Here is a 22,500-nt window from a genome sequence, read left to right as displayed (position 1 = left end):
GACTTTTGCTCTATTTTTCTCAGCTTTACGGTGTTCTTCATTAAAATTTTCTCTTCTTCTCTTTCCCCGGCGTCTCTTGAGGCTTTCTGATCTTCGCTCAAATTTCTTAAATATCGTCGCCTCTTCTCTCGTGCTCTTTCTTGCTCTTTATCCCGTTGATCATCACTAATATCACAAACTCTTTTTCAAAAGTGACGAAGGTCAGTGGGGCAAACGCGGGCTGAGCAAAAGTTTCTCGCCAAGAAAATTCGCCCATTCGCGCCTCAAAGACTCCCCTTCCTTCCCTTTCTTAGTCTCCCATCCCCCTCCCCCAGAGTCTGTACGGACGTACACTCGGTCAATCAAGTGACAACCAAAAGAAAAAAAGTTTGACCAAATTCTCTTCAATATGGGGCTCTGCCCCAGGCCACTTGGCGTCTTGGCGGTCTGGATCTCTGCTTCTAAGGGTGCGTGTTTTCGGGAAAATCCGAAAACGGATTTTGCGCGTTCTTTTTTTTTTTTTTTGGGCGAAATCCAAAAACGGATCATGAATCCAAAGTATCCACACTCGAGGAGGATGCTTCTAGATTTTTGAGATCCACCACTTCAGCTTTCAGAGTTTTTTCGGGAAAGGGTCAATCTCGTGCCCAGAGTCCTTGGGCATTTCGGACAGGGGATGAGCAACCCGAGAGACTCTGGGATAATAATGGACTTGAACTATTCTTTTTATTACAAGTACAAGGAAGGGTTACGTTTTTGCAAACGTTGGCAGTGTAGCACTTATATTTCAACAAACTTAACTGTTAGAGGGTAATGTAAAGTGCTAGCTTTCTACTCATATAGACCATGTGAGCGTTAGCCCTACTAATGGAAGTGGGCCCACACAATTGCACAAGGAGAGAGAAGAACTCTGACCAGGGAGGGAATAGGTATTTTTTGATTGGTCCCTTCCATAACAATGGCAGTCCGACAGGAAGTCTGTACTGAAATAATTCAGAAAACCCAGAATTTGGAGAGAGATTCAAAATCTAAAAATAGTTTCAGTGCTGTTTGTTTTTTCTATCTAAGAAATATATAAATCACAAAAATGATAAAACGACGGGGTTTGAATTATGTCTTATACCGCACAGGAATTTTCGCACGCTGCTAAAAACTGATTACTGCTGCTGGTGCAAAAGTACAGTGGGAAAACATTACATCAGTCTCTTTCAGGAGAAATCCGTGGAAGAAGGTCTCGTCGAGGCCATTTAGAATTACGGAAACATAAAATTGTAGGAGATAGACTATTGATCGAGTTACGAATTGAGTTTGTCAATGAGTTGAGTTTGAGTTGAGTTTGTGTTGAGTTCGAGTTGCGTTTGAGTTAAGATTGAGTTAAAACTGAGTTAATATTGACATTTTTGGCACTTAAAACTAATAAATATTAAGTAGAAGTCTCTGGGAAGACCATGAAACACCGTTTTCGTGAAGTGCATAGATGTATATTTGCAAAATGGTTTTAAAGTGATCAGAAAAATTTTCAAATTTCATGCACTGCAGTATTCTTGTTTATCAGTTTACCAGTTTCAGCACTTGGACTCCTTCGATTTGACTACCACCTGTTTTGCTGTTATATGGTCTCATCGATCAGTAGCCCCTTCAGAAGATTATGCCAAGCCGGCATTGCTGATGAAAAGACCAGACCACAACACCGTACTCTTTGGGACTAGTGTGTGCGATCTTTAACATCCCACATGAACATTGAAGGTTGTGAGACGGGACCTAAGCTTATTCGCGAAGACTTGAAAGTCTTACCATTTGTAGCCTGCAGTGAAGGCGCTATTTTGGCGCGGAACACTAGATTTATCAGGTTTTCGATGCCGCTATCTTGGATTGTGATTAGATGCTTGACCGGGAGAGAGTTGGTGCAGTGGCGGGTTGGGGGTGAGACACCTACTCCCTCGGAAAATATTTCCTCGCCCTAATCTTCCACAGCTACCAAATCTAAGATGGTGGCCTAATACGAAAATGTGCACTCGCGCGCCCAAAATACGCCTGCACTGCAGGCTAAACCATTTGCGGATGTTATTACAAAGGCAGCACATTCTTCTCAGTTATTTTAAGACCTTGAGTGTTACGAGTCCGGCCGGAGTCGAACTCACGATCTCCTGCAAAACAAACTGAACCACCAGCGAGTGGTTGTTCCTTCTAGTGATCAAGTCTATCGACGCAGAGATGTCTTCTTGTCATAAAAGTTTTAGCTATAGCTAAACGATGAAACGTACCGTTTGTTGTCCATCAGCGTGGTTTTCATGATCGGTTATCACACAAAACGTTATCGGAACAAGTAAGCCGCATGAGGGTTTAAGTAAAACAAGGAATCCGGAACCTGGAACGCGTTTTTTCTCTCAATGACCCTCGCCTATGAAGGGTAATATCGAAAACTAAGGAATCACTTTAGTGTTAAAAAGGGTTGACAAGCCTACACGACCCCCTTGTACGTGGTCTGGTTTATGTGGCCTTTGTCATAATTTTGCTCTCCTGAGCACATGTTTGAATGGACGCCTCTTTTAGGCGGTTCCTGTAGGATTCATTTAGCAATGGTTTTAGCCATATGAGGCTTTACATTTGAATCTCTATACTGCTGTGTGATACGTATTCTTACAAGAAAATAGTTGGTCTCGAAAATAATGTTTTTAATTTCTTGGTGTTGATTTTCCCAGCAGTAATGTGAATGTGACCTTATGGCCTCACGCTTTTGCGCCATTTAATTCTAGGCTCGAACGATATGTTTATCGGCAGTAGAAGCGACTGATCTTCTAGTTTTAAGGTTTGACCCGGGCCTGGGTTCATTTTGCTTTTGAACGCCTGTTACATTGTGCCCTGTATTAGTGAGATAGCTGGCTTCTTACAGACTTTGTTTGCCTTTTTTCTGGGTTTCTTAGCAAATTTTTATGCTCTTTGGAGATGTTGTTTTCTTAAATTGTTTCACTCGTTTTTCTTACTTCTTCAGCCTGTTTTGGTTTGTGGCCATGGTCAGTAACTATCTTCCTTGAATTTCTGGAATTAATTCGTTCTCGTCGATGCTCTTTTGATATTTTATGTCGATGTCTTCAAGTCGCTCCTTTTTCGAGGCATTTAAATAACTCGACTCTAAATGGAGGTTCTCTGACATAACATTTGGTCAGGCAAGACCGCGGTTTCGATCCTATCAAGTGGGTCTCATCAGTTGCCGATAGCTTCCGGCATTTAAGGTGAAGAGCTTTGTCTGCAAAAACCATGTGTGTTTATCTCCATTTGTACTCAATGGAAGGATCGAACTTGCTAAATTCTGATTGGCTATTAGAATTCTAGCCAATGGACATAATGTGTGTTTCATCCATATGAGCGTAGCTTGATGTTGAGTTTCTTTAGAAGTATTCACATTACTGCTGAGAAAATCAACACCAAAAAACTAAAAACATTATTTTCGAAATCAGCTATTTTCTTGGAAGAAAACATATCACACAGCAGTATAGAGATTCAAATGTAAAGCCTCATAGGGCAAAAGCCATTGCTAAATGAATCCTACAGGAACAGCCTAAAAGAGGCGTCCTATATGTATACAAGAGAGCAAAATTATGACAAAGGCCACATAAAGCAGACCACGTACGAGGGAGTCGTGTAGGCGAACAGTAGCAAACGTGACCATCGTGTTGTCGCATTGATTTTTAGAATTTCAGCGGTTATGAGCAAAAAGGGTAATGGGGGCTCACTTCGTCAGATGTTTACGACGTTCTTGTGATGATCGACCATGATACCGGACGACAAATACGGTTCATCGTTTAGCTGCCAGGCCGGCTTTAACTGGCTTAACAATAAAGCCCATGTATCCCTCTAAAAAGACATCGTTTTAACGTCGAAAGACTTAACAGCAGCATCGAGAATGATACCGTGAAAGGTGTAATAACTACAAGATTGTTTTGATCATTGGAAAGCTATGCCATTTTGCAAAATTTTATGCAAATATATCTTTCAACGCGGAGAAAACAGTTTTCGAAGTGACTTGTACTGAATATTTTTACTACTTTTAGTTACGAAAAACGCCAAAAACTGTAATTCAATCTTAACTCAAACTTAACTCAAACTCAACTCAAACTCAACTCAAACTCAACTCAAACTCAACTCCACTCGTAACTCGATGAATAGCCGATCCCAAATTGTAGTAGAAGAGGACATCGGTTTTGCTTGCACGATGGAATACACGCTGAAACACCAAAAATCCACTTACTGAAAGCGTCAGAAGTTTCATCTTCACTCGCTCTTACAGCAAGCCAATGATCATTTCTCCAGTTTCTTTTATAGGGTGCAAGGCTAAAATTTTTGTTTCTCGAGCACTTTCAACCCGCCATTTCCACTGTTTAAACTCAAGCATGCGCAATAAGACCAGAACCCACGTTTTCTGGGAAAATGAGGTCCATTATCCCAGACTGAGTCTTTCCGGGCGCTCACCCGCTGACCAAAAAGCCCGATGACTCTGGGTAGGAGATTGGGAAAGGATTTGAAAAAAGTACTTTTAACAAGCGGGTTTCCTTGCAAAGGTAATACACAACAGTTACCGTACATGACAATTTAGCCCAATTTTTTTTCTCATTTTTACCGTATGATCGAAGACACGAATAGGTCGAAAATAGTGAGGTTTTCCTACAAATTTCACCCCAGAAATTACACTAAAAGTTTCTTGGCAGCAATAATACTGTTAGCACCTCTCCTGCAGCAAAAAAAGTACCCTCTGTAATCGATTTGTACCTTAACACGCATGTTTTTCGTCATTTCTTTTTTATCGATCTGGCCCTCTAAGGTATTTTTTTCTGGTGGCATTTTCATTGAAGAATTTCTCCAAAACAAACCAGTTAACCGCTAATTTTCTTTCGGTTTTTGTTTCGTTTCCTAACAAACGAAACGTATCTATTTTGTTGTTTCGTTTCCTGAGAAAGGAAACGTATCTATTTTAACTTCAAGGAGAACTATTTACACAGTGAGGCAGAGTAGCCAATCAAAACGGAGTTTGTAATTGAAAGTCTAAAACATCTATGAGATGTAAAAACAAACTTATGAACATGTGAACATGTAGTATCGCAAGTCATAATGCTGACAAACAAAAAGCGAAGGAAATGGATCGCAATTATTAATTTTTGACTATCTAAAGGATTTTGGGTTAGATTAAAGCGACATATTGTTGACAAATCCAAAGGTATTTATCTTCGCGTTCACGAGTAACGTAAACAATCTTCGCACTAGTGAGTCGTAATAGAAAATTCGGTTAACCAGGAACCAGTTATTTTAAAGCTAGTACCGGTTTATCTTCCTTTAAAATACAGTTTGTTGATTTTATCAACAATTAAATGTTACTCAAAATAAAAGCAAATAACATAAACTAGAAAGCCATGAAAATAGCAGTTTGATTTCTCTTTTTTCTTTTCATTTCGTTTTCTTCGCTCACCTTTTACCGTAATTGATTTCTTATTCACGTATCACCAAGGAGACCTCTCAGCATTAGCCCTATGGTTTTTAGAGGTCTACTCGTCACTAACTGTATGTTTTAAAGTTTATATTATTCAAAATTAAGGCAAAAATAAAGACTGAAATCTTGAAACTGCTTAGGTTCACCTTTAACACGTGTAATGGAAGATTCACCGAAAACGGAAATTAAAATGTTATGCAGCGGCATTTGAAGGCAAAACAGGTATTTGTACACTTTATGCTTCGATGTATGAGGGTCCCAAATAGAGTTCTTCAATCTCACCATCCCGACCAAAATTTTACCTTCATCCCGAAATCCCGAAAGTTTTTATCGGCCGATCTCAATCCCGGTCATGACGTCACAGCAAGATGTCCAAGGTTGATTTAGAATACACCTCGTCAGTTTTTTCCACCAACCTTCATGATCCAATTGACCTTAACTCAATAATTGTAGCATTAACATGCAATCACAGTTTTGAAACCAAAATGATGCGTGATTGTCCATTATTATATAGCAGTGTACCGGAGGGACAGGCCTACATGACTCCCTAGCGCGTGTTTTAGCCTTTCAGCTTTGCAATTTGGCGCTGAAGAGTATGTATTTGATTGACTTTTTGTAATATATGTGGGGCGGGTTTTTTTAGATTTCTTTGAGCATTGATCTATATTAAATGAAAGTCTTTCATGAGGATTTGTTTAAACGTCCGTCGCTGCTGGGTGGTATTGTGTTGCTCTCTCGTGGTTTTTGAAGGAGTGCCAGCTTCCTGTTTTTAAATTGCGCTTCTGAGGTCCCTTGAACAAGATTTTTGGGATAACCTCTTTCACGTAGGCGTGAAACGAGAAACGTTTGTTCTGAGAAGTCTCAGAGCTTCACCTCGACGAAGCCTTTTTTGACTCCTGGTGGGTGGCACGAGGAGAAGAGACTGTGTTGAAATGTTTGAGTAGGTTTGAAGTGCGTGCGCATATCAAGGACTGAATTACTCTTGAAACTTTGGCCTTTGTAAATGCTACTGTTTGTACCCAGAAATGTCGTTTCTGTATATGAAATTTCAGCCGTAAATTTGATTGTGGGGTGGTGTTTGCTTGTTCAATGAACTGCATTATCTCCTCTCTGTTTGTACTTCTTTTGTCTTTTCTTCTTTCATTTGTACTTCTTTCTTATTTCCGCTATCTCCCTTCTCATAAGAATGAGCCACACAACCAATTATATCACGTACGTCGCGAACAGCGATGTCTTTTCTGTCCGACATTTTCAAAAACCACGGTAAAAGTTTGGCCTATGCGATACAGCATAAAGGAGAACCGTTTTGTAAAAACGTGATGTGGTTACAAGTATCAAAGGTCATGAGGCCTTTGTGTAATTGGATCTTATTACGGTCAAAGTTCAAGACAAAGAGCACGCCATAGGTATCACAAAAGGCACGTGTCAGCGTCGTGGAGATTGCTCACCTTAAATTTCCTGTCGTTTCCGTCGTTGCCGAAGGCGAAAGTTGAGCTGATTTTAATTTTTTTTGCCATCAGAAAACCCGGATCTTGGAGCTTCAAAGTGACAATTTTCCAGATCCCGCTTCGTAATAACGTTAAATCCTGCGTCCTGTCCATAAATGCAATCCCGAATACCGCTCCCATATTTCTTTGAAAGCTCGATTCCCGGGCTTCAAAAAATTAAAATCCCGGATCCCGAAAACCCTATCATGATTGCCCCTCATGTATTGTGCACATAAACAAGTATCTGTTCTTCTCTTTAACGTTTAACATTCCTTGACAGGCTTCTCGCCGTTTAGAGATCTGGAGTTTGCGTACACATTTCTCTCTTTGTTTCTCTAGAGTTTCAATAGACGAAACGAAATACATATCATATGACAGATCGAGTGACCCACACCACAGTATTTTAATTTTTCTCCTGCCCTTACCATTTCCGAAACGAAACACTCAGTTCTTTTTGTGGTAGTGCTCTAAGTGCACTAGCCACAATAAAAAAATAGGCACGCATTGCTTACGTGTGGTAGTAGAGTAACACAGAGCCGCATAATTGTCAACTGAGCTACGTTTTGTCTTCCTGGAGATTCACGTTATCTTTGTGTAATATGTAGGTAGCTCCAATAGTACACGATATTGCTTTGGTACCGTATATCAGTATAGTGCCATGGTAGATGTCTTAGGTAAATAGCCCACTGTGAAGACATGTGGTTAGTAGTAAAATACTTAACCCAGAAAGATTAAAGAAAATAAAAGTGAATCGAAAAACGTTGGCTTCGAGGATGACATGTTGATCATTTTGAAGTTCCCTTACACCTTTTTTTCACCAAAATTTTACGCGTGCACTCTGAGCGTCTGAGAACTCGACGAAGAGGTAAATCAGCGACTAGATTTCTGGTGCGTGCGTGTATTGCGGCGATGTTTATTTCAAGCTCACATGCAAATTTTTAACAGAGAAAATTAAGTTACAAAAAATATTCCACTTAAATGTCGTTAAAAAGCTTTGTGTTTGGTAGTTCATTCGGACAAAAAAAAGTCACAAAAGTCTTTTCCACCGTAAAATTTATTGAAACAAACAAAATATCTGCTGTTAGAGGCAAAATAAAACCCTTCCAATTTTAATTGCGTGCGTGCAAACAAGAAACATAACAGCAATTAAATAAATATCAGCATGGCAGTTCACATCAAGCCCTTTTCGGAAGAACCTTGATTGTAAATAAATAATGACGCACAAAAGAGGCAACATGCTTTCTTTCAAATAATTCGTTACTGTTACATTTTCATTTTTTTTTTTTTTTACCTTAAGACTGTGCAGAGTTGAATACAAAATAAATGTAAATTGCCAAACAACTTAGATGCGACTTCATTAAACACTGTGACGCATTCAAGGCATTCGATTCCTTCAATGTTTGTTAATTCCATAAAGATTTCCCATTTGATTTCAGAGTTGTATATTACCAAGTTAGTAAAAATATTGGAAACAAAGCTCACTTCATATCCAACGGCGAAAAATGAAATTGTTGTCGAAGGCCATTACTCGTCGCTTTAAAGATTCCAGGTATTCATTTTTCACCGCCCGTCTTGTTTATCCAAATGACGTTCCATTCTTGAGCTCCATAAGAGTATACTTTGTTTAAAGATGCACTAAAACGCCATTCGCGTCACAGTGACTTTCGACGCCATTGCAGGTTAATAATTAAATTTTCTCCTGTGTGCACCAGAGAAATCTATGCATTACCCCAGCCCCCTCAAACCTAACAAATACGCACAGAAGACAACACTTAGCAGGGGAGTGACAGGCAAGACTTTTCATGACATGTAAAAAAAACAAAAAGCAAAAACAAAACAAAACAAACAAACGCATTTTTTAAGTTGATTGCCTATGGCAACACAGTAAAAATACAAATACGGAGAAATATCTCCCATTTTCCGACTAGGATTGGCATACCAACCCAATAACAAGAATCAATAAGCGGTTAAGCTTGTTTTAGAGAAATTCTAGCGATCGACAAAAAGAAATGACGGAAAACATGCTTTTTTCGCTGTAGAAAAGGTGCTAACAATATTATTGCTGTCAAGAAACTTTTAGTGTTTTCTGGTGTGAAATTTGCAGGAAACCTAATTATTTTCGACCTATCCATGTCTTTCACTAAATCAGGAAAAGTGTATAAAATATCTTGTTCCATTGTCATGGAAATATCAGATTCAATTTATCTTAACCAAAATAAAGAGAAGTGTTGGAATATCATCCAAGGTTTGGCACTGTGTTGATATTAATGTATTGTGTAACCTCTACTATGCTTTAATTTATCCTTTTCTGATTTATGGAATAATTGCCTGGGGCAACACATATCCAACAACTCTCCAACTTTTTTTTTTATTTTATAGAAACGAGCTATTCGAGCTATTCGCCCTATCACATTTACATGTTTTCACGAACACTAAAAATGCACCTTATCTAGAAAACGAGCACGGTGAAACCCCAATTTTTTTTTTATTTATCCATTTTTTTTTTTTTTTTTTGCCTTTTTGACAAAAGGAGATCATTCCTTTTCTGCGGGGCAAGATTTAAAAAAATCTATAAGTGGCAACATTTTGAGCGGGAACGTCCTTAAATATCATCAGAGAGGACACCGATATCGATTACTGAATGAAGGCCACCAAATAAAAAAAATTCAAATAAATTGAAAAGCGTTTCCTCAGGGGACGAAATGCAACTGGGATTGTGGCCCTATTGTCGTCTCCTATTACGTATCCATTTGTCTACTACTTATTCCGATGAATCTGACCGGATAACCTGAGCTTAAACTTAAAACTACCATCTATGTTGTTAATTTACCTTCAAAAGCTTGAAATTGGGCAGATCGTTCTGTCGGACCTCTGTTTATGGCCAAATCCGCAAAAGGGAAGAAAGCGGCGATCAAAAAGCATATTGCGAACCATATGCACGAGATGGCAAAACTGGAGCCTTTCATTGTATTACACGTATAATATTCTTGTGACCATGCAATTTCTCCTCGAAATCTTCGTAAATTCTGTCGGAAAAAGAACGGACAGAGGAGTTGCTAAGGACTGTCTAAGGTTTGCACCAGTCCTGTGGCAAATGGATCTCTGTTTATGAAAAATGAATTCTGAATCCCACACTTGAGTTTTGCCTGCCCCCGGGCTTTTTCATTTCGTTGACTAAGTCAATTGTTTTAAACTTTCTAAAAGAAGCAAATAGCTTGATTCAATTTATTGATTGACAAATGCCACCTGCATGGCTCGAATAAATACGCATAAATGCAAGTTATATTAGGGGAAGGAAGCGGATAAATGGATCTCAGTCATTTATTATTCCTTCGATTATTTCCCGAGTTATCATTACTCGTTATTGAAATTTTGTTTGTTATTCATTTTTCCGTATTCGTTGTTCTTTACGGAAACTACAAAATTTTTTATCCGAATGTTGGAAGGACAAATGTTACTTACTGTTTCTTTTTTTTTTTTTTTTTAATTAAGCCGTTATTCATTATTCATTCTTCCCTTTCCAATCCCAATGAATTGGGGAAGCAAATATTTATAGCATTTGACATTTAATCATTCAAGGAGGTTCGCGGCTCTAGATCGAAACAGGTCCATTTCTAGGATCCTTGGAAGTATCCAGTTATCAGGATGATAGGCGCAAGCTGCAACCAGGTTGACAACCACACATGGTTGGATGTTTTTCTGCTTTGAAGAATAATGAAGACAACTTCAAGACACCGACGGTCGTTGGTGATTGTCTTTCAATTATCCAACACAATTGCCAGTGTGGTTGGTTCATCAAACATTTTCCGACATTTTTTAAAGAAAACTACTTTCCTTTTAGTGCCCTTTCAACCAGTAGCAAATTGGCGTTTGGCTTATTCCATGAATACGTTTTCATAATCATTGCACATTGTAGAATAAGTATTAATAATCAGTTTCTTGTTACCCCGGGACATGATCCTAACCTTTGGCAAAAAAAGCGGACTTAACATTAGGAAAGGTTCATCAACGCCTTAGTTTGGAATCCAGGCACAGTATCCCTACCCTCCTTCCTTTAAACCTCAAACTTCCGAGGAATGGTCACAATCACCCCTGATGAAAACACAAGAACGAGAGTCACAATTTTCTTTATAATTTAACAGCACTTCTCCGCCCTTCAACGCCCGAATCTGGACTAGTGGTCGTACGTGTTAATGTCACAAATCAGGAGGTGCAGCAGGTCATAATGAGACAGCATAATCATTGTGGTTTCGCGAGTTTAAAGGAACACCTTTCTCCGTTAAATGTCCTACATAGTATCGCACCGGATCATTAATATTTGTTTTGCCCCGTTCTTATTTTAATTTTCGGCCAAACAAGAATTGGGGCTTGTACTTTTATTTTCAACCTCGAATTTTGCGATCTGTAAATAATTCTTTTCATCAATTCATTTTGAAATATGCTCTCTGTTATGTGCCGATTCCTTGTCAAAATTTAAAAAGGGCTTAAGAGAACACTTTTTAACTAGTACGTAATTTTTTTGATAATTAAATAATTTTAATAACTCCTTTGTAAATAGATTTTAGTGATATTTTTATATTTCTCCTTACATTATAATAGTTTTTATCTGACTTATATTTTCTTGATAGCTTTGTATATATTTTTAGGGGGTCATCTTACATGAGGATTCGGTTCCTCTCTGATGACAGCCTTTTTGTATTCATTATTACAAATAAAGTTGTTATAAATAAAATAAATAATAAATAACTTTCACGCATCTTAACCGGTTTCAATTCTTAACAAGATAAGTAACTTCAAGTCAAGGTGTTTGCAAATTGTGTCTTCAGACAAAATAATGAATGACAAGACAATCTGACACCGATGAAGACCACAGGAACAGCTGTGCCGGCTTGCAGATAACCACAATGAAAAACGTAATTTATTCATCTTTGTGTTTACAGCGAATTTACATGTGTTTGTTCGGCTCTCGTGGGTGGGAAACGGGTTCTGCAACTTCCCTTTTTTCATGTTTACACTCCAACTGTCAAAAGTGTTAATGTATTCAATTTTACCTAAGAATTAAATTTATCAGGATAGCTTTTTCACCTTACAAGTGCTTACTTTTTATTAAAATTTCCCTTTTAATTACTTCCTCGATTCCAAAAAAGAGAAAAAAAAATATATAAAAAAAAAAACACAAACAAACAAAACGAAACAAATCAGTCTTTTGTAACCATTATTCATCACCAAGAGCCCGAGATATGTCCAGGTTTGCACGCAAATGCGAAAATTACGATTTTAGCGAAAAATCGCAGAACACCGAAAAAGTGTCGGATTTTTGCAATTTTAACGATTTTTGCGAAAATTGCGAAAAATCGCAAAACTCTCAAAAGCTAGAGAAAAGAAATCCCCCAACTTGTTGCGATTTTTGCGATTTCAACGATTTTTGCGAAAATTGCGAAAAATCGCAAAAATCGCAGAACATTGAAGACCTAGTGCCGCAGTGCCGTTGTCGAGGAATAATGAAGTCTAGTGCTTGAAGTCTAAGTTAGTTGAACGACTGCTACAGCAGTGCCGTAGTCGATGAACAATGAAGTGTAAGTTAGTTGAACGACTGAAATTGACACTGTGGCTAAAAGCGTAATTATGAAGCACAGCTTATTAACCGAACCGCAAAATGAAAGCCATAGTTTTACGAGAGTTCTTAGGCCTAATCACTGAAACGAGCAATAAAGGAATGCTTTCTTCTTCACATGATCTCGTAAAAAGTGTAGTTGACCCTAGCAGCAAAATGGAAGCTAAAATTTGACGAAAATGCTTATGCCTAATCAGTAAACTAGTACATTCTTCTTCACACGATCTCGCGAAAGGTGTACTTAACCGAGCAGCAAAATGAAAGCTAAAATTTTACGAGAGATCTTAGGCCTGATCACTGAAACGAGCGCTTACTTTAGGCTTAATCAGTAAACAAGTGCTTCACACGAACTCGCGAAAAGTGTAGTTGTCCGAGTCGCAAAATGAAAGCTTAAATTTTACGAGAGTTCTGTGGCCTAATCACTGAAACGAGCGCTTAGGCTAAATCAGTAAACAAATGGCGATAAAATATTATTTCATGTTCTCATTTTTGTGGATACGATGTTTTCAAAAAGGTCGCACACGAGTCCTGAGAATTGACACTGTCGCTAAAAGCGTAATTATGTAGGACAGCTCATTAACCGAACCGCAAAATGAAAGCTAACTCACGAGGTAAATTCATATTTATGAAAGCTAACTCACGAGATATATTCATGCGTAGCGGGCTTATTTCTGCTCGTGGATTAAAGAACGAGGTATATTCATGAGTAACGCGCTTGTTTCGGCTCGGGTATATCTATTTGTAGGGAGCTAGTAGAATAACGTGGGTGTTTGAAAAACTGTTTGCGATCATATGATTCACAAAATTAAAGAAAGGGTACAAGACTCGTATTTTGTTTTGTTATTGTTGTCGTTGTAACAAACGAGGCATCGATGCGCTCGATTAAGCAACGGAGTTGTTATTTATTTTGGCGAGTGCGGGACTCCGAAATCAGCATTGCAACTCGAATGCGGCACTGCGGGAGCAGTTTTTCGAGTTAGATAATTTGTGGGCCGGGCATTCTGAAATCTTGCCCTTGAATATTTGCCAGCACAACAAGTTCGAGTTCTCCATATGACAATTCCAGTCATTTGTTTACATTTGAAAGCACAGCTTCCTCAGAAAACTGGTGGCAACATTGACTTTCCTTCCTTCCGTAAGAGCCCCCAGAGCCATCGTCTATGATATTAGGGCCGTTTATACGAGAGAAAATAAGCCGCGGCTAACTCTGGCCGCGGCTTACATAAGCCGCGAACACCCCGTATAAATGGTACAAAATCTACGTTCACGGCTTTCTCAAGCCGCGTCTTATCCTGGCCTGGGAGATTATACTCGTATAAATAGTTCCTTTCGCGGCTTACGTAAGCCGCGGCCAGAGTTAGCCGCGGCTTATTTTCTCTCGTGTAAACGGTCCTATCGTCTGTTTTATGCGGTACTTTGTAGGTAGTTGGAAGGAAAAGGCTGCAACAAAAATGAAGGTTGTGCGATTTTCCAAACCGCTTTACCAGGTGGAATAATATATGGCTCATTGATTTCGATTTGTAGATGACAGTAAGTCAGGGCGCGTTTAGCATTAATTTTGACTATGTAAGAAAAGGTGGAATGACCTTCTGCCGCAGATAGTTTCAGTTTCCGGGCGTTTAAGGTATTGTAAAAGGTTTAGCGAAGACACTTTCATTTTGTCGGCAGCCTCAATGAGGTCACTAGAAAGTAATTTGTCGAATGTGGACCCGCACTTCGGACTACTCGCCATCAACTTGCCCTCAAAAAGCAGCAGTGTACTATAAATCTTCGATTGCATTGTTTTGATGGACAAGTAGTCGGATGGTGTTGCGTTACTGTTATTGTTCGATCCTTATTCAAATTAGGTAGTGTTTCCTCACGTATTACATTGAATGCATGTTTAATTATTTCGAGGTTCTGGATAAGGAACGACACTTAGTTTCTTTGTGTGCTTTGTAATTCACTTGCTGTAAATAAACCCATTGCAATTTCGTTAAGGATACGTATTTGGTCTATTCTTGCGTTATTGTTTGTTCTACTAACTATGGTTTGTTCTTGTAATGTGTGAAAGTTGTGGCGTTTACTACATGGAAAGAGCAAATGGTTTTATTTATTCACACCACACCACACTTTCAGCAACTCGTGAATTTGTATTCCAGTTATTTTTGAAGTTCATTGCTTTCAGTTAGTAATGATTGCTTCAGTGCTTAAAAGCGTGGAGAAACCATGTATTCAAGATTCAGTGATTTTGAATTCGTTGGTTGACACACGCAGTGAAATTAAAGGATTCTTACGCCGTCAAACGGCTGGCACTCGATTCCCAAGAAGTAATATATCAAACTGTAGTCTGGGCTTCTGCTTGTTCGGGGTTGTAACCCACAGAGAAATCGCGACTCTTGTCCTGGCCTTGTTTCCGCTTTCTTTTCAGTGTTTTGCGATTTTTGCGATTTTTCGCAAAATTCGCACTTTTCGCAAAAATCGTTAAAATCACAGGCTCCCCAAGCTGAAAATACGTGGTGTATGCGACAGTTTGTGTATATAGAGAATTGTATGGGAAAATCACCGATCGTAAAAAAATTGTGTAAATAACTATCTCATTTGAAATAAAGTTTTCCTACCTCAAATGTGTGACGAACTTGTCTCTTTTGCCGAGTTTCGAGCCATTCTGACGCCGTTTAGTGAAGTCATCCGGAAGGCTGTTACTGAAATAATAGGAAGGCCGGTAACTCCATCAATCGCTGGCCAGACCTCACTCCAGAAATCGTTTTCTCCTCAACAGGAAAAGTCCCGAATCGCAATAAAAAACAACAGTTCCATAAAGCCCAATAAATTTCACTCCAAATACGTGTGTTTCGGCGGCCGAAAGACTCGTGACGAACGAAAACTTTGCCTTAAAATTCACCTCTTCGGCTTTCCTCAGAGGCTTGTGACCGGGTAGTCAACAACGGAAACTCGCAAGATGGTTTCAGCCTCAACTCTGATTGGACCATTTGAATTTGACCGCGCGCTGGCAACACGACAGTTGTTGACTTGTGACCGGGCAGTCAACAACGGTCGTGTGGTTTTCGCTTCACTGGTAAAACATATAAGGTAAACCCACATATGAACTATATATATAAGAAAGCTCTAGTTCCCCTAACGAGGGCAGCCATTCATTGGTAAACAATTGATAATTATTTCACGGTGTCTCGTGATGGCAAATTTCAATAATACTGAAGAGTAAAACGATTTTAAATTATAAAGCGTTTTTTGTGTCAATTTCTGGAGATTCATGAAAAATCAAATTAAAAAGGCCAATCGACTGAGTTGCATTAGAAAACTTTAGGCTAAGATGTATGAAAAATTAAGGCGAACTATTTTTCCTGCCGTAGTGAATGTGCCTGATGCGAAAGAACGAGGTAGCTCTCTAATCGGGAAGAAAAAACGCACTTTTCTTTGAAATGCAAGGGATTACGGTCAAACGCGCAAGGAATTGTGGTTATGCGCAAATGGAGGGATTAAGATGCGCGACATGATACTCTGTTTTTCATTTCGCTTCTCGTGTCGTTTACAATGTTACGCAACAAGAAAATAAACGCGGAATCAGTAAATGAAAAAGGCCAAGAATTTAGAATGTTGTAGGAAACAAATCTTTTAACCAACTCTCCAACTCTCATGTTTGTGAGGTACATCGTTTCTGAGTTATTTGTCGAAGCGTTTAACGCAACTTTATAGAGTTTTCTTGGTCCACCAATCAACCGGAAATCAACGAAAACATCTGGAGTTTACTTTGCGATGAAAGCGTTTACTTCTTGTTTATGAGATAAAATACATGATTAGTATGAACACATCTCATTATGTACTTGAAAGGCTCAAATTGCTGAGATTAATAGGGAAATAATTTTTTCCCAACCAAATAGTTTTGTATCGTGGTGTCACGCAAGGTGACAATTCGGAATTCAAAATGCTGTATTTTCGAAACAAGAGACGTCACGGAGCTGGAAACGTGAAACACGATTTATTACTTGGTCATCTCTATCCTCCTTTAGATAAATTTCAAAAGACCTTGCGACTTTGATTTTTGCCTCGAGTGGTTTCCAGAAGGAGGTCCAGTTGAGGGCACAAACCATTGTTAAATTTCAACATCTTCATCTATCTCCACGAGATAGAGGAGGACACTGGCACAGCGCCTCCCTGAAGACATGGGCAATGTTCAATGTATCTTGAATCAGTTTGGTCCTGTGAAAAGAAGCGAAATCACAACTGTTGACGCCAAGCAGGATTGCAACATTTTTCAAACTCCTTTGGAAAGATACACATGAAGATGTAGAGGGTACAGAATGTTAACCTTGACTTGGCTGTGGTATCTGGGTTGGAGCAACATCGCCCTCAGCTGTCACGTTGCCAAGTTGCGGAGTTACTTTAATAATGGGGAACTCTGGTTGGTCTGTTTTTGTGACAAGAATATCACGGCGAGCTCGTCTGTAAGTAGTGCAATCAACAAAGATTTGATACGAACGATAGGGAAGCTTCTTTAAGCAAATTCTGGTCGACCACATGCTTTTCCCAGGAAGACGCATAAACACTACGTTACCAACAGATAAAATCCTATTAGGGTTTTTCTCACTGTCGGCCGCTTAATGCAGACTTTTTTTTTTTTCGCCCGTCGCCACCAAAGAGAGCCTGGAACAGGGTAAAATCTTCACAACGAGTGAATGAAAGTCTTGTAAATGAACCAACCATGAATTAATTGTCTTATTGTACATGTACAGTACTAAGGGTGAGTTTTGTTGGGAAAACGGATTTGTGATCTCTCTCGGGTCATATGAATTCTTAACCATCAAAGGTGTGTCCAAGAATTGATTTTCGATCTTAAAGAGGATTGGCGTTCATTTCGGTAAATCCAAATCCCGATTTTTTATTCGATGAATTCTTTGGATTTGCTGGATTTGAAATCCCGGTGAGAGAATCCAAATTCAGACTGCACGGTTTGCGATCTGCACGGTTCAATAGACCTAAGGGAGCTTACGAAACGAGGACGACGACGGCTTCAAAGACTTCACTTAAAAATACAAGATCGCCTTATTCATATCACTACGAAGCTATTTCATGTCGTTTCGCATTGCAAAATTAGTAGAAACCGTCGAGGATTTAAACTGTTATGAGTGGGTTAGAAGCGTAGAGAGAGAACTGAAAATTCATCGTCATATGCAAACGTCCTCCACAGAACCTCGAATTTGGTCATTTCACGTCGTCATTTAGGAGATGACGGCAAAGAAATGAACTAAAACGTAAAACTCACGTGCAGAGCGTGCAGAGCCATTGTTTTTGCTCACTAAACCTATTGTTTTCTATCGTCGTCGTTGTCGTCGGCGTCGTCGTTTCGTAAGCTCCCACTAAATCGGCAACGCAATGTCGTACCCAATTCAAACCCTTTAAGAATAAAACGTTTTGTTCCAAGTATTTCCATATCATTTAAATATGAAAGATACATTCAATACACAAAGAATCTTAATCCCGGGAGATTTGAATTGGGTAGAGTTAGCCGATTAGGGGTGCGTTTTTTCGGAAAATCCAAAAACGGATTTTGCGTTTCTTGGCGAAATCCAAAAACGAATCATGAATTCACAGTATCTATGTTGTGGTTTAATTTTGCTCTTGGTTTAAAATTTATCTCAACCGGTTCATTTTATTTTAAACTGGTTTTATTTTTATCACCTGTCTAAAAAAGGATTTTTCTTTTTTGGGGGATGTAGTTAAAAAAAAAAAAAACAGGGGCTTGGTTTTTTAGGGGGTCTAAAAAAGAACTAGACATCTCTTCATCTACCCCTCCCTGATCTTCTCCATTACCTCTCTCCTACCCTACCCTTCTTTCACAGTGGTGAAAGCACCCGCCTCCTACCAAGGTGGCCCGGGTTCGATTCCCAGACTCGGCGTCACATTTAGGTTGAGTTTGTTGGTTCTCTTCTCTGCTCCAAGAGGTTTTTCTCCGGGTATTCCGGTTTTCCCCTCTCCACAAACTCGAACAGTTATGTCCAATATACACAAACGGATACGATTCGTCAATTTCGATAGTCCATTGGTACCATTGCTACCAATGGTAGGAAAAGAAAAGAAAGTCATTCCAATGGTTCTGTTGGTGAATATGTATTTCATTAAGGGGACTTTGACTATTTTCCCAATTATGATGGTCCACTGGTACCAATCGTACCATTGGTACCAAGAGAAAATGATCTCATTCCAATGGTTCTACAGGTGAAATTATTTTCTCATATGATCTAGCTGGGTACAGGGCAATTCCGATGGTCCATTGGTACCAATCGTACCATTGGTACCAAGAGAAAATGATGTCATTCCAATGGTTCTACTGGTGAAATTATTTTCTCATGTGATCTAGCTGGGTACAGGGCAATTCCGATGGTCCATTGGTACCAATGGTACGATTGGTACTAATAGGAAATAGTGTCATTACAATGGTTCTATTGGTCCAAAAAATGTTCGCTTTTACACCAAGTTAAGGCATGCAATCAGTATAATAAATATATTCCTCGTTCTATAAGCCAACCACAAAAAACAAGTTCGCTTTCACACCAAGTAAAAGCACGCAATAACTATTATAAATATGCCTCGTTCTATAAGCTTACCAAGCAAAACAAGTTCGCTCTTTACACCAAGTAAAAGCACGCAAAAATTATTATGAATATTCCTCGTTCTATAAGCCAACCACACAAAACAAGTTCGCTGTTACACCAAGTAAAAGCACGCAATAATTATTATGAATATTCCTCGTTCTATAAGCCAACCACGCAAACCAAGTTCGCTTTTACACCAAGTAATAGCGCGCTATAATTATTATGAATATTCCTCGTTCTATAAGCCAACCATACAAAACAAGCTCGCTTTTACACCAAGTAAAAGCACGCAATAATTATTATGAATATTCCTCGTTCTATAAGCCAACCACAAAAAACAAGTTCGCTTTTACACCAAGTAAAAGCACGCAATAACTATTATAAATATGCCTCGTTCTATAAGCTTACCACGCAAAACAAGTTCGCTTTTATACCAAGTAAAAGCACGCAAAAATTATTATATTCCTCGTTCTATAAGCCAACCACACAAAACAAGTTCGCTTTCACACCAAGTAAAAGCACGCAATAATTATTATGAATATTCCTCGTTCTTTAAGGCAACCACGCAAAATAAGTTCGCTTTCACACCAAGTAAAAGCACGCAATAATTATTATGAATATTCCTCGTTCTTTAAGGCAACCACGCAAAATAAGTCCGCTTTTACACCAAGTAAAAGCGCGCTATAATTATGTATGTTCACCAGTAGAACCATTGGAATGACATAATTTTCCAGTGGTACCAATCGTACCATTGATACCAATGATCCATTGGAATTGCCCTGTACCCAGCCACACCACATGACAAAATGATCTAAGTGCCCTCAATAAGATGCATGTTCACCAGTAGAACCATTGGAATTTACATCATTTTCTAGTGGTACGAATCGTACCATTGGTACCAATGGTCCATTGGAATTGCCCTGTACCCAGCCACACCATATGACAAAAAGGTTCTAAGTGCCCTTAATGAGATGCATGTTCACGAGTAGAACCATTGGAACGACATCAGTTTCTAGTGGTACCAATCGTACCAATGGAGACTCTTCTTACCGTTACTAACACCAAAGGAGTCTATTTGTGAGTATTGGACAACCCTCAACTGAAAACAAATATTTGATTTGATTTGAGTTAATTTTGTTAGAATCCCCAATTAGTACGCGTGTGCTAAATCCAGTGACAGTGAGTTGTTATACATTATTATCATTTGCCATGACAATATAAATGGAGACCTGTGACAGAACGGGCTTGAATTTTTAACCAGTGCATGCAATTTTAAAAAATGGCAGCAGGCCGGTTTGTTTATAGGAAGAATTCTACAAACAGGAGTAAAAAATCCTTTTCCTCAGAAAAAGGCCAAAAAGGTGAATCTCAAAAATCTGAATTTAGATTTGATATGAAAAATCCACTTGGAATGTGGATATTCTCATAAACCCGACACACTCGGTAAAGTGCTACTAAAGGTTGATATTTAATTTAACAACTAGGCGGCAACACCTGCTGATTTAGAAAAGCATTTATTTTACTTGTTCCCTCGACTACGATTGGTTATTCTAATAAACTACCGTCAAGTGAACCAGATCTCAAGGTAAACGCTAAAACTACTAAGCCCCACTTTCTCCGCCCGGCATTTTGCTCATTTTTACAGCACGAAACAAAATCTGTTTAAAAATGATCTTAGCCTGAGAATCAGTGTGATTGCATATCTCATTCCGTTTGTTATCAGCTGTGACGAAGTTTTTGATGAAAAAAACCTAAAAACTGCGTTTACTAAATTCGGCTAACTCAGTGTTGTACCCAATTCAAATCTTTTGGGAATAAAACGTTTTGTTCCAAGTATTACCATATCATTTAAATGTGAATGCTACATTATCATGCAAATGCAATACACAAAGCATCTTAACCCCTAGAGATTTGAATTGGGTAGAACAATGAGTTAGCCGAATTGGTCTATTAGCACTTTGACGGAGCAAAAGACACGACGAGACTCTGCAATGTTGCACTGTGAAAGTCGATTGAATTTTGAGACAATGTAGAAAGCAAGCATAACTACGGAAAAGTTGAATTTTGGCGAGAATATGAAGCCATGCTCGTGGATTCGGTTAAAAAGACGTATTATCAGGACTTGAAGTGACGATGGATTCAGTTGATTAAAATTGACACAAAAACGACGGCAACAAACCTTTCAGAAATAACAACGAAACTCCACCGTTTCTTCTTTGTCCTACGACGCAGTAACTGTGCATTAAGTGAAGGTAGCTGGTTATAAGAAATTCCTTTTTGTAGACTCATGATGCGTGTCCTGCACCTTTATTTCACGTGGATATTTGTAAGCGGGTGTCCATGGGTGTCTGAGGAATTTTTTGCAAGGTCCGAGAGAACGGTGCGACTGTGATTATGGAGCACCTCAACATTTTCTTTAACATCCGTTCGATTTTGTTGAACAGCGATGTCGAAACCTTTTGCCCCCCGTGCTGAAACACCTTGAATCAAAGTTGAAATTTAACAAATGGTAAACGGCTCAGCATGCACTATTGAGTTATGGTGCACGCGGAAGGTTGCCAAGATAGATAGATAGACTCTAGCTTCTTGAGTGCTTAGCAAACTCCCAAGTGCACCATAACTCAATAATTGCTAATCCACATACGTGCGACTAAAATCGAAGATCCAACACAGACACACAACAATAGGATTTAATGGGGATCAATAATTATAATAAATACGGCCTCAGCTGGCTGCAATATTTCTCATAATGCCATGTGCCTCAGTAATTATCCATTAAATAGTGCACGCTGACCCGTTTACCATTTGTTTTATAACATAATCGTTAACACCATTCCTGCGTGTTTCGCGTTTTTTTGCATAAATCAAGTTTGGTCAATAGTCGATGTCAACACAACTTTGCTTTGCACAATCTCGGAAATTTAGATCGCACGTCAGCTGTCGTCAGCGAGAGTGCACCCATGGGCAAATGGTAAATGACCAATTGGCCAATCAGAACGTGCGTTTTATCCAAATTATGTTATAAAGTTTAATTTAAAAGCTTTTCAAGTTTGCTTCAACAAACATTCGACATTTGTTTTGTTATCGCGCATTTTGAATGAAGTTAAAGCCGTTTGCAATTCATCTTTATGGAGCTTAAGATTTTACGACTGTGACGGCAACAACAACGGCGCAAAACAATTTGCATGCTCGATAAGTTTGGGAGAGTCGACAGGGGCACCCAACGAGTAATTTCGGTTAATATCTGTTCGGAAGAAAGGCTGAGTAGAACTTTCGAATATTCGAACTCAGACTTTCGAGGCGCACTAAGGTTTTGGACATTTTTCTGAACAGATTTCCTCGGTA

The 22,500-nt window shown here is 39.0% G+C and overlaps 1 protein-coding gene across 1 annotated transcript in view; it reads right to left on the bottom strand.

Annotated features, from left to right (window-relative positions):
* The window catches only part of LOC138033683 (C-reactive protein-like), a 50,126-nt gene extending 40,001 nt beyond the window's left edge, over positions 1 to 10,125 (bottom strand). Inside the window, exon 1 of the mRNA XM_068881479.1 lies at positions 9,779 to 10,125. Coding sequence (XP_068737580.1) covers positions 9,779 to 9,914 — 136 coding nt within the window. The 5' untranslated portion in view covers positions 9,915 to 10,125. The remainder of the gene's footprint in view (positions 1 to 9,778) is intronic.
* Positions 10,126 to 22,500: the final 12,375 nt, after the last annotated feature.

This window comes from Montipora capricornis, chromosome 14 (assembly GCF_036669925.1).
Source record: "Montipora capricornis isolate CH-2021 chromosome 14, ASM3666992v2, whole genome shotgun sequence".
NCBI classification, from domain to species: domain Eukaryota; kingdom Metazoa; phylum Cnidaria; class Anthozoa; order Scleractinia; family Acroporidae; genus Montipora; species Montipora capricornis.
The sequence above is the reverse complement of the archived record's forward strand: the minus strand, read 5'-3'. Positions and strand labels throughout refer to the sequence as shown.